We start from the raw sequence: 13,286 nt of genomic DNA on the forward strand, positions 1-13,286 counted from the left end.
TGAGGAAAGTAGCTAAAGTTGTGTACTTACACTTACTCATTTTTCCCTCAGAATATCTGAAAGTAAGGTCACATGATCCTGAAGAGGCCATACGGCATGATGTTATAGTGTCCATAGTTACTGCTGCTAAAAAAGATCTTTTGCTTGTCAATGATCACCTGCTTAATTTCGTCAGAGAAAGGACACTGGACAAGCGGGTAAGACATAATTAGCATTAATAAGGGCTGTGTGTTACACTTCTAAACTGTACTAGTCAGCTTTCTTAAAATCAGCACTTCTAAAAAATGCTATACTGATTTTAAAATTACAAATGAAAACCAATCTATTTAGTTAGGTAGTTTCTTCCCATGACTATAATGCTACATTTTTCATTGTGCTGTGTTTTATTTAAGGTGATATGATTTAAATAATTAAATTGGCTGCAGCACAACAATGTTGTTCCAGTTGTTCCAGTTCTAGTAAAACTTTTAAGTCAAAGAGGACCCTTGTAAAAAATTCTAGCATTTTTCTTAAAAAATTTTTCAAGCAGTTTTCAGAATGTACTGTATTTAATTGTAGATTACCTGCTTTTAATTAGATCATTGAAAGACTGCAAATCAGTGTAATAGCTTTCAAATTTGAATAGTCTTGAATGTTAGTTTAGCTCTATTGCATTATTTGGTAAAATTTATGAGGTTTCCTGTCTCTTTTAAAGCATAGTAAACCAGTGTGTTGATGGCAAACTTCTAAAATTAACGCCTACTGTGTTTTTATTCATTTGGTGACATGCTTTTCCTTGTTGCAGCCATAACACAATCGCAGATACAGAGTGTGAGAAAGGATGGCTAAATCTGTAATAATTCTAAATGCAAGAGGTATACTTAAATGGTAGTTACTGGTGTTGAAAGGTTTAGTGTAACAGATATGATGCAACATATGTCCTAATGAGAAACTGTTGCACTTAGGACTCAATTTAACTTTTTTTGCCAATTAAATTATTTTGTTGATGTTGAATATGAAATACCTACCAAATTCTGCAGTCTTTTCAGACTTTGAGTTTTGAACTGCTAAACTGGCTGCTATTTCTTTTTCTCAAGTGGAGAGTGAGGAAGGAAGCTATGATGGGACTTGCACAGATATACAAGAAATATTCACTGCAATCAGAAGCAGGAAAAGAAGCTGCAAAACAGATATCATGGATCAAAGATAAGCTTCTGCATATATATTATCAAAACAGTATTGATGACCGGTAAGCTAGTTGTAACAGCTAGGTGATTCAGAGGCTAAGTGTTGTAACTTGTTAGAAAGATTCGTTTTTCCTTTGTGCTCCAGTGCTGATGAGAAGGAGGAATCTTGATAATCCTGTACATTTTGATTCAGTGCATAATCTTAAATAAGCTGTAGCCAAATGTTGTCCTGTGTTGTTTTCTTCTACTTAATTTATTTCTTATTTTAAGGCCAGAGTGGTTCCAAAGGGTGAGATACATTGGAATATTTCAAAAGTTTTGGCTGTACTTTGCCACTGCTTCTGTAAAGGGGATTTTTGTTTAAATTTCAGTAACTTGTTGATTTTTATGTTAAAATTTAGTAAGCGAATTTGCTTAAATGATGTTGATTTAGATTTGTGTGTTGTTTCTGTATGTTTTAAAGATAGGACGTGTAGTGATAATGGGCAAGCCATCTTACTCTGCAGAGAATTAGATTTCTGTAGTACAGTAGTTTTGAATTAGAACTGTGTCCTGGATTTGTGGTGAAAGCAGTGCCTCTGTCATACTTTGTAGCCTTGTATATGGTTGTTGGTATTGAAAAATAGATGGTTGCACATGGGGAACTAGTTTGGGAACAAGTCTGCCTTGACTAATCAAGGTCATCATGTTGGCTTTGGAAATGAGCCTTCACAGCATGTTGAGATATAAATGGCATTGCAAACCTGTACAAGTCTTTTCAAAAATTCAAAACCTCAAAAAGTTTTCTTCAAAACAAGTAGTTATTTCATGGTACCCTGGAAGTGGATTGTCTGGATCTTTAGATCCAGTGTTACCCACTGATGTTTTTCTTAAACTTTTTAAACTAGCTGGGTTTGGGTTTTGATCACCTGCTCCAACTGTGCACAAGGAATTTTTTTTTTGTCTTCCAGCATAAACATACATGATTATTTTTTTACCTATTTGCTCCATTCTTTAATACTGATCACAGTACAACATATCCTTGATTTCCCTTTTTTTTTTTTGGTTTGGTTTGGTTTTGGTTTTTTTTCCCCTCAATCTTTTCTAGGTAACTGTCAGGCCCAAACCTCTCTCTTCTCCTGTTTCCAAATAAGGAGCTTCATGTTACACAGAAGCTTTTAATAATTCCCTTGGGAATATACCTGCATTTTTATTGAGGAAGCAAAAACATGGGATAGACTCAGCCCGTGGGGAAGGGACCGGGGAAGGGGCCAGGGAAGGGTGGAAGGAAGTCAGCTCCTTCTAATTAGTATCTGAATTCTCCTTCTGGACTTCATGACATTGTGTGATATAATCAACATGATAGCTCTTTTTTTATAAGTATTATTATTAGTAGTATTATTTTAAGCCAATTAATTTGGGTCAGTTCATGAATTTACCCCAATGCTGACTCGTAGTGAAATTAAATGATAACATTTTATTGGGTTGATAATTAATATCTTTCTCCAAAATTGTTTGGTTTCTTCTAGATTAATACATCTGATTTTGATAATGTTATCTGTTAAATCTCCTACTGCCAGCATTAGTATTGCATTTTCTATAATGATCAATTTCTGTTTAATTTATGTTGAGTTATGTCAATTAACTTGACCTTTAGGTTTTTGAATATCCCCATCTTTTTATACAACAGCTGATGTCTCGATAGGTCTGAGAATTTTTGAATTGATGTTTCAACAATTCCAGGCCATATTCCTCCTGCACAGTTTAAGTTTCTTAATCCTGTCTTTCAGGTTGCTTGTTGAACGCATTTTTGCTCAGTACATGGTCCCTCATAACCTGGAAACAAATGAACGAATGAAGTGTTTGTATTATCTTTATGCAACACTGGATTCAAATGCTGTGAAGTATGTACTACTTTTTACTACTTGCAAAATAATTTTTAATACAAATATTATTGTAAATCAGTACTGAATTGTTATGAGTAGCCTAAGTCAGTGGACAGAAACAGTTTACAAAGTATTAGAAAACAGAACTAGAAATAGCATCTATTTTTCAAGTGAGATTTTGAAAAAACCATTAACTCGTAGGGTGTTTTCTAACAAAATGCAGTACATTTCAACCACAAACAGCTAAAAAATGTAGTGTCAAAGATCTGGAAAGAAGCTTGAGTGCATGTCAGTCTTTTTATGTCTACAAAGAGCTAACATAGATATGCTAGATCAGCCCTAAATATTATCTGACAACTTCTCAATTAATATACTACTTGTTGCAGCAGCCAAGATGACTTAAGAATGAGAAGAAATTACTTGTTTGTCTTTCCTCCTTCAGTATGCATTTTAATTATTATTAGATTAGGTGCCTTCTCCATCTTAAAATAGGTACGTGCATGTGAATTTGACTAATAACAGTTAAACTGCTGTAATGTTCACAAATGGATTCATTTTAGATAGTTTTACTTTGTTTTTCATGTAGTAGTACTGAGTCACTTGAAAATCAAATATAGGGGTTTTCTTTCCCATGAAAGAGACTAGAAAAGGCTTTATATGAGAAAGAATGCCTTAAAAGATCCCAAAGCCTTCCAGTACTGCAAAAACTGATACTTAAATCCCCTGAATTTCTTGTATTGCCTGTCCAAAGATATGAAATCTTTAATAAACTAAAATTATGAATAGTATATTAAAAAGAAAAAGTTACTGTTCTAGTGATCTTTTGTGTAGACTAAATGAAAATGCAGAATGGATTCTTTTCAGTACTTGTTATTTCAGGCAACAAGTAACTTCTGAATTCTGTAGTTTTTGTATGCAGCAGTACTCATTTTAAAGACGTAGACTTGTTCAATTATTTATATAGATTGATTTTTTAACTTGCGGATTCTGTAAGTTTTTTAAATGCAGTTGTGACCTTTATTTAATATGACTTGCTGTTCCTGGAAAGTGTGCTAATTTTCTATTTTGTTGAGCATCTTTCATGCATGTCTTATAAACTTAATCATGTCCGCTTCTCGCAATTTATTCATCTAGTAGCTGCTTCCTGTCTGCAAGAAAAACATTGTTTTGGTGATAAAAATCTTAAACATTTGCTTTAACCTACTTCTTGGAATGTTTTTAGAAGAGTGATTTCAGGCTTGTACAAATGAGTTCTTAATGGAGCAGAGATTAGTTACTTCCTCCTTCTTTGAAAGGCAGTATACATGAGCATCTGAAATGAAACTTGCTTCAAAATCTCACTTTATTCCAGTCTAATATGACCAAGTAAATTTTCCATATTATCCTACTAGGAAACATTTAGCCTTTGCTCACACAGCAGTGAAAGCTCAGATGATAAGTACATTTCTGAGTCTGAAATTGAAAAGACTGTAAAGACTCATTTTGGACAGTTGTGTTCATTGAGTAGATAATTTTGACAGTTCTTTTAATTGTTTTCTATTTTTAGAGCATTGAATGAAATGTGGAAATGTCAAAATCTGCTACGACATCAAGTAAAGGATTTGGTTGACCTAATAAAACAACCCAAAGTGAGTTCAACTTATCTTTATTCCTCAAGTTTTAGTTAATGTACTACTTTTTAATTCCATTTGTTTGGCTATCTCAAGCCTATTTTTAATAGCAGACTGAAAATGTTGTGAAAGTTAACTGATACTCCATTAGACCATATTTGCTGTAGGAAATGTGTATACATTTTGTTTGTGAAATCGAAGAGGAAAAGGGGTATTACAGAAATTTCTTAAATGTTTTGCCAGTCATTTAATACTAAAATATTTTCTGTGCAAGTTTGTGTTAAGTCTTGCCAGGACTGTTCTGGCTCTTGAAATGGTAAAACCAGCATATTATTTTTGACTGCCAAATCAAGTAATTAAGAAAAAGTACCTATATACTCCTAACTTGTTATTTTGTGTGATTAGTAATTTTGAAGAAATTGGAATACTTTTGTCCCAACAAGTTACTTGTTTCTCTTCCCTCTCAGAATTTCTTGAAAGATTGTATTGGAAATACTAGACACAATTTAATATTCTTGTTTTTGCTCGGAAGGGAAAAATGAAAATTTATTGAGCATTTAGGATATTCTCATGAAGTGAATTTCAATTTGTTTTAGTTACAGCTACGTTCATACTCATGTTTGGGGTAGGGAAATTATAAGACTCAATTCTTGACATGGTTTGGAATATAATTAGAACTCGGCTTTAATGCTAGAAGTTTGATCTGGTGCTTTTTTAACAGAAATAATATAGAGTAGAAAGTGTTGCCACACTCAAATTCCAATGTGTCTGGGGGTGTGAATTTTATTTTTGATCTGTGTATATAGTGGTACCAAGGTAAATTTAATGATTATCCATTTGCTGGAATTACCTGAACTAGGAAGAGTGGGTAGCTGTGTGGTTGGATTATCTAATGGATCTGCTTAGAAATGCTAGTCTTGCCAACAGAGAGAGACTGCACTGAAATTAATAATTTTCACTTAGTGCATTTGAAACATGCTGTAATGTATTAAATTCCAAGTGCAGTAAATGCTAGTACAGCAGTACTTCACTGTATTTTGGTGACTGTACTGAAATGCTTTTCATGTACTGTTTAATGTTCTTTGATGTAGGTTAAATACATTTATGCATTTAATACCTGAGTTAGTTCCTTGATATTTTCTGCTTTCAAATTGAAAGCGAAATTTCAACTTTTCCTTTTGTTTTCAGAGAGTTGTTAAAAGTTCTTTCTCAGTTGTAAAATACCAAATATGATATGGAATTTAACATGAAGGCTTTGATGCCAACATAAGCATTGCATTCAAGAGAGTGCCTGCTTTTGACATGTTTGCATTTGTCCATCTGGATTTTATCCTATTTTTTGCTCTTAAACATTTGAATATTCTCTTGAATAACAAGACTACATGGGAGAATTTAGAGGGCTTGTGATAGTCTGAGGTGCCATTGCAGGCAGCAATACAGTTTTGAGTTGGGGAATTGAATTTAATTTAGTATGTCAATTTACACAAAGTTTCACTTATTTATTCTGGTATTGAGAAATAAAAGCAAACAAATGAACACTTTAAAAAACAGTGTTCAGCTTTCCTGTCAGACTCTTCTCTTCCCTGCTCTGCAGTCTCCAGGCTGTTCCCCATGCTCTGTCCCTTCAATGAGGCGATGGCAGCACAGGGGATGTGGGTCAGGGCATAGTGGTTTTCTTCCTTCTGCTGCTTCTTGTTTCTTACCCAGTGCTTCAGCAGGAGTTTCTCCACTGGCCACAGCCCCTTTAGAGTCGTACTTTCTCCAGTATCTCCCCTCTTATCTCCATCTCCTGCTTTCTCAGAAACACTGTAGGCTCCTCTGGTTGAAGTTCTGATGTGTGGTGGGTTGGTTTGTTTGTTGCGGACCTGGCTGGAAGTGACTCTGACCGGAACGGGGCAGTCCTGACCTCTTCATACAGAGGTCACCCAGTGGCCTTTGTTACCCCAAAACTTGTTCATTATTCCCCGTGCAGATGCTTTGCTATTTTTACTATAACTTTTTGGTTTTGTGGTGATCTTGTATGGTTTTTTTGGGGGTGTCTTCAGTTGATAGTTAATACAATTAAATCATTGTGGTTGTGATAAGACTGCATTTTCATAACCATAGACCGGAGGGGCATACAGTCCAAGTGGTGATCTCAAGACAAATATCCATTAGCCATTCAGAGCTATGTAAACATAGTTTTCTTTCAGGAAACAAAACTGAAATTACCTAGTAATCTTTTAGAATATACTTTGTGTGCTTTTTTCACTTTGGTCTAGTTTATTCATTTAGTCATTATAGCTTAGTTGTTTTGTTCTCCTGTAGTTGTCGTCCCTGTGCCAAGTGTAGGCATTCTGAGAGCTTTCAGAGATAAAGAGGAATAGGACAAGAAATAATGTATAAAAGTTGCCACAAAGGAACTTTGATTAGGTAGTAAGAAAAAAAATTGCCGTAAGGGTGATCAGATATGGGAACAGGTAACCCAGAGATGCTGTGAAATCTTCATCCTTGTAAATATTTAAAATGCAACTAGAAGTTTGCCTGAAGCAAAACCTGATCCTGCTTTGAGTAGGCAGTTCACCCGGGTGACCTTAAGTTGTCACTGCCAACCTACATTATTCGGTAACTACAAATCTTTTGAACTTCCCAGTCTACTTTTCTGCCATTTACTGAAACTCTACAGTCATCTTCCTTTTTTCCTCTTCAGGGTCTCCTCAGACAAAGCACTATTGAGGAGGGTGGAAACATGTTAAGAAACTTTTTATTGCTTTTTATTGCTCTAACTTTTTATTTGTTCGTAATTTCTCTTAAGACAGAAGGGACATCAAACTTGCCTTTAAGTCAGGTTACTTTTCTGAAGAGTGAAAGCATAAATCACAGCTGCTCTTGTTTTCTCCTTCAGCAGCATACACAGCTAAATAAAATACATAACCTTGCCTGTTCATATGTGGAAAAGTGGGTGAATGCTGTTTCATGTCTAGCAGAGTATAATCTTCATTTGCTGCAGATGGATGCATGATAATGTAGATCAAGTGCCACAGTAGATTTTCTAAAAAGAAATGTTTCTTAAACTTCTTCAATCTGTCATAATTCAATAGAGTTATAATACTGCAAGTTAATACTTCTGCCTCAGGTTATTTGGTGTTTGCCTGAATTAGTTAGTTGTTTGCTCAATCTGTTTTAATGGGAGCTTTAGCCAGTACTTGAAGACTCAGCGAGTACTAAGAGACCAGAACAGTCAGGATGGAAGAAACTCCACAGTACAGTTTTTGTTTTTCTCCTGAGTCACAAGAGGTTTGAATATGGAAAGTCTGTATCTGTTGACATCATTACTTGAATCCTGTAAATGATACCTGATTTCTGTCTTTTATCATTTTTTTTTTGTCTGAACATGTGAGTTCAGCTGTGACAGCTAAGAGCCCTGAAAATGATGGCATTCTTCTGAGACTACACACTACGGAAATAGCCCGTTCATGCTGTTCATAAGTTATATGGTAGATTGAAAAGTAATAAAAATATTTTACATAATCGATGCTGTAGGGATGATCTACTTTTTACTTCCTGTAAGTGTCTACATTGAATTTGCAGTGGTGGTTTTTGATTTCTAACACACTGATGTGTTAGGAGAATGGATGCTGACTTGTTGTTAATGCAGTCTGGAATCTTCCTCGTTCAATATTCAAATGGAAATAAATAATGTAAAATTTTTACTTAATCCATTTTTCTTTTGTGACTTGCAGACAGATGCCAGCAGTAAAGCTATATTCTCAAAAGTGATGGTTATAACAAGTAAGTCAGTAAAAGTATTTACAGTGTAAAAATTACAGTTGAACTATATTGCTTTCTTGCTTTAAAAATCATTTGGGGTAAGTTTATAAAAAGACATTTTGCAGCAGATAAAATTTAAAGCAAATCATTATAAAAGTGATGCTGCAATATGCTTTTAAGAATGAAGGCAACTCTGAGCAGAATTACCCTTACTGTATGAAGTTGTCAGTCATGAAGCTTATCACGTTATCAGCATTTTGGCTGCATTATGGGCTAATTCAAGGTCTGGATGATGTAGGGTGTTCATGTCTATTTTAGCAATTATTATAGAATATATATATTCATAGATATTAACTAAACTACTAAGCTATGTACTAACCTACCTGTCTTTTGAGGTTTTGGTATTGTAAATGTCTTTGGGTGAGTGCAAAAGAGTTTGGATTTCAGTAGCAAGGAAAGCACTTTGAAAACTGATGACTGTCTGTGTAAGCTGAACTCCTGACAAAGAAATACCCGCCAACCCGAAAGCAACACTTTCTGTTCCCCGGGCCCATCATGCCAGTAGCATTAAAACCAGTATGAAGAAAAACTTGCTTTACAATTCTGAAAATTTGTTTTCAAACCCACCTTTTTAAACAAATGGCATCTGTGCTGGCAAAAGAATATACTACATAAGACTATGCACATTTTTGAAAAAAAAAAGTGGAGGAAAAAAAATGAACCTTGTTGCTTTATTGGCCATGATCCCAATCCTTTTTTGATCAGTTTGTATTTTTTCTGATACTTTTAGTTCTGGGTTGCATTAAAAAAAAAGTCAATACAGCAAAACAAATTCATAATAGAACTTGTTTTGAAATAACTATCCTGTAGTCCTACACCACATTCTGTACCAGCTTTGCTTAATACTGGCTGTTCCAAAAATATGGAGCATCTTAAATAGTAGACTAACCCTTTGCCAATAAATTGCCTTGCTATAATATAAAATGTAAATATAAAATGGGGAAGTAGTTTAAGAAATGCGTTTTAAATGTTTTAAGCTGTTGTAAAGCTTATGTTGACTTAAGGGATAATTTAGCAAAAATACCCATTTGATGTTTTTCACACTTGTTGCATTGGGTGATCTGTGTACGGAGTATATTTTGCTGTGGAATTTCAGCTTTGCAGTCTGAGGTCAGCTTCAGCTGTTAGTAGTATTATTAGCAAGAAAACTAGACTTGCTGAAAAACGAGTGTGAAGGGTGAGGAAAGCAAACAGCCTGGGGAGATTTGTAGAAATTTGTGTCCTCATAGATAAGTCTGCACATTTTGAGGTGTTTTGTGGTTTGATTTTTTGGGCTTTTTCTTTTTGTTTGTTTTGTTTGGGTTTTTTGTGGTTTGTATGATGTTCCAAACTTGTGTAATTTACAACACATAAATAGTGGTTTATTTTGGTTATTTAAAGGAAACCTTCCGGATCCAGGGAAAGCTCAAGATTTCATGAAAAAGTTCACACAAGTTCTAGAAGACGATGAAAAAATAAGAAGTCAGTTAGAAATGCTTGTTAGCCCAACATGTTCTTGCAAACAGGCTGAAGGATGTGTGGTAAGAATTGCTCTGAAAGCGTGAAAATTTTTGGAACAGAATTGATTAGAAGTTTAATTACAACTTATATTTCAGAGGGAAATAACAAAGAAGTTGGGCAATCCAAAGCAACCAACAAATCCTTTCCTGGAAATGATAAAATTTCTTCTTGAGAGAATTGCTCCTGTGCACATTGATACTGAATCCATCAGGTATTTTTGTGTGTATTGTCGGCCATAGATCACAGGGTTTGAAACTGGGGTTTCTTATTTTGCCTTTAAGCACAAGCAGTAATGGGCTGGGTGGGTGTGGCTGAGGGCTTGGTGACCTGCAGTGTTTTCTTCTGTTTCAGGTTGTACAGGGGTTTGTGTGTTCTTGCCCAGAATGTAGTCATAGAAATAATTGCATTGTCATTCAGCATAGCTGCAATGACTGATCAGTAAAAGGATGTGTTGCCGATGGACAAAGTGTGGTTTGCAGCCAGCCAACTTATTTTAAAATAAATTTCTGTCCAGACTGTTCATCTGAAACTTCACACCCAGAATATTAGCTCATAGTGACATAAACAGCAATGTCACTGAGGAAGTAAAGACTGTGGTGGAGAGGCAGCATGACTTAAAGGAGGAGTAAGCAAATGAAGTTGCGGGAGGGGGGAGAAAAAAATAATTGTTGAAATGATTATTTAACAGCAGTAGTTGAAATAAGCCTGTTAAGAAGGAATATGCAGGAGATGGGTCTTGTAAATTTGTCGTCAGCTCTCAGCAGAACTGTTAAATGGTTATTTTTTTTTGTCTTGGTTAGAGACTAAGGATTGTAAACAGTTAATTTTCCAGTGGGTTGTAACCTCACCTTAATTCTTATTGAATTTGTTGCTTGTAATGCTCAGATTGTTCTCTTATTTTGGTCATTCTTCCAGAGTAATTTGTATATAGTTCTTAATTCATGATGGATAAATATTTTCGAATGTAATGCTTCATAAGCTTTGATTTGGGTCGGAGATGAGGGCAACCAGATTATGTATGTAGTTGACATACTTGTTTTATGATAAGCTTATGTTTTTAAAAAGTTGCTTTAATAAGATTTTGTCTTAAACTTGTGAAAACAATCATACATGGTGGAATTGGAGTAACTACAAGGCCATGTTTTGTTTTCCTCTTCAGTGCCCTTATCAAGCAAGTGAACAAGTCCATAGATGGAACAGCTGATGATGAAGATGAGGGTGTACCTACTGACCAGGCAATCAGAGCAGGTCTTGAATTGCTGAAGGCAAGTATAGTCCTGGTGGTCAGTGTGCGTGGGAAACTTTGCAAACAACTTTGTTAAAATAAATTTTTAATTAGCACTTACTACTTTTAATCATAAGCATGTGGTGCCTACCTGGAAGAACCTGGTTTGGTTTCTTGTTCTTTATGCTCATCTTATGTGGCACATAAATAAAGTTATTTTTCAAATTATTTAGAAGCTTTTCTGGAAGCCACACGTAGTTGCGTGTGAGACAGTAGCAGCTGAGTTTTGATTATTAGAGCATGAATTCAGCTATTTGTAAATATAGTTGTGATACTTTTGGAACTGTACTTGTATATCAATACAACACTGTGGTTCCTCTGTGTTCCATGTAAATGGGATCTTACGTATTTCAGCTGTGAGTAATCTTTGAGACTCAGCTAACATAGCAAACACCATCAAGTAGTCCAGCTAGGGGTTGACTTCAGAGGCCTAAAAATCTAAAGGACACCCATACTGAAGTTTTCAGGGTATTTTAGATCAGCTAAGGACTGAGTAGATGCTCCTGAAAGGGTGTGGCTCTTCATCCAGATGTGCGCATTTAAGTAAAAGTTCAGATACCTAGTAGCACAAGAAATCTAAGTCAGAAAGAAAGAATCATGTTGTGAAGGACTATATACTTGAATAAAGGCTTCCAAGTCAGTTCTTACATATTTGTATGAACTAGCATGACATATTTAAGAAGAGGAGTAAGACTGCCCTGAAGAAAGCAGTCTATATGTACATCACAAGAATAATACAGAAAGGAGAAATATGGAAGTCCAGCATTGAGAATGCCATGCAGTGAAGTGGGGAGGAAGGTAACTTGGTTAAAATAGAGAACTGCATATGAAGAAGTTTCTATATTTTGAGGATTGTTTCTCTGACATGGGTCAGAATATTATGTGGAACGAGGCTAATAATCAACAGCCACTTAAAAATGAAGACCACATTTCAGGGAGGATCAATTGAGGGTTTCTTTATTTCATTTTTTTTAACATGGGAGGACTGTCATACTTGAAAACAACCAAGTCCAAGAGTCTGAAGGAGAGGTACAGAATCTGCTAAGCTGCTGTGGAAAGCTTGAGGGACTAGAGACCCTATTGGGTATGTCCGTGTTGCTATTTTAGAGATAGGAATTTCACTTCAGAGCAGAATCAATTCTTCCCTTGAGGAAACAAACATGAAGTCTTGGAGGCACACAAGCTGGATTCCTTTCAGAGGAACAAAATTGAGATGGGCTTCAGAAGCACATGTTGTGTTGCAGTGGCTGAAGTGGATTTAGTCAGACTAAAAATACTCTGAAGTAAAACTCCTGAAACATGAATATTGCTTCCTTAGCTCAGTTGTGTTTCTCTTAATACCTGCTCCTGCTGTAACTCAGTACTTGCTAATGTAGATGTAGCCACTGAGAAGTACATGTTCAGAATAATAGGAGTAGAAACTGAGACTGGGGAGATAAATTAAATCTAACAAGATCATGTGTAAGGACAGAGAACTTAGGAGGTACTAAAAAAAAGAAGAGAAATGTGTATCATGGGTCAAAACCAGTGAGAGTATTGTAAATATTCCAGTATGGCAGTGGAAAATGACTCTTGATGAAATGTCCTAGTATAAGTAGACATTTAAAAAATGTTAACATGGCTTTCATCATATTTTGGCAGGTACTTTCGTTTACGCACCCTATCTCATTTCATTCAGCTGAAACTTTTGAATCTCTCCTCGCTTGCCTGAAAATGGATGATGAAAAAGTGGCAGAAGCTGCATTACAAATTTTCAAAAATACAGGAAGTAAAATTGAAGAAGACTTTCCTCACATACGATCGTAAGTGGTGCATCTTACTCTGAGCAGTGATCTTTACTGTATAGGATTTTGGAAGTTCTCACTCTTACTTTCATCTGCTGTGGCATTATCTTGCATTCTTTTGGAAGAAAGTATAACTTACTTCCAAAAAGAGATTTTGGAAGACTTTAAAATGTAGTGCTTTTTAAAGAATGGAAGTGAAATGAATATACCCAAAATAGTGACAGCTAGTATGTCACTGATACCACTATAATTTATATTGTTGTCCT

The 13,286-nt window shown here is 35.3% G+C and overlaps 1 protein-coding gene across 3 annotated transcripts in view; it reads left to right on the forward strand.

Moving 5' to 3' along the window:
- The window catches only part of PDS5B (PDS5 cohesin associated factor B), a 98,646-nt gene that overhangs the window by 50,688 nt on the left and 34,672 nt on the right, over positions 1-13,286 (forward strand). For all 3 annotated transcript variants that reach the window (XM_082278144.1, XM_082278146.1, XM_082278145.1), the window contains exons 11-19: positions 52-197; positions 1,077-1,228; positions 2,936-3,049; positions 4,578-4,659; positions 8,364-8,412; positions 9,832-9,971; positions 10,047-10,162; positions 11,111-11,216; positions 12,878-13,038. In XM_082278144.1, coding sequence (XP_082134270.1) covers positions 52-197; positions 1,077-1,228; positions 2,936-3,049; positions 4,578-4,659; positions 8,364-8,412; positions 9,832-9,971; positions 10,047-10,162; positions 11,111-11,216; positions 12,878-13,038 — 1,066 coding nt within the window. The remainder of the gene's footprint in view (positions 1-51; positions 198-1,076; positions 1,229-2,935; positions 3,050-4,577; positions 4,660-8,363; positions 8,413-9,831; positions 9,972-10,046; positions 10,163-11,110; positions 11,217-12,877; positions 13,039-13,286) is intronic.

This window comes from Coloeus monedula (genome assembly GCF_965178545.1).
Source record: "Coloeus monedula genome assembly, chromosome: 3".
Classification (NCBI taxonomy): Eukaryota; Metazoa; Chordata; class Aves; order Passeriformes; family Corvidae; genus Coloeus; species Coloeus monedula.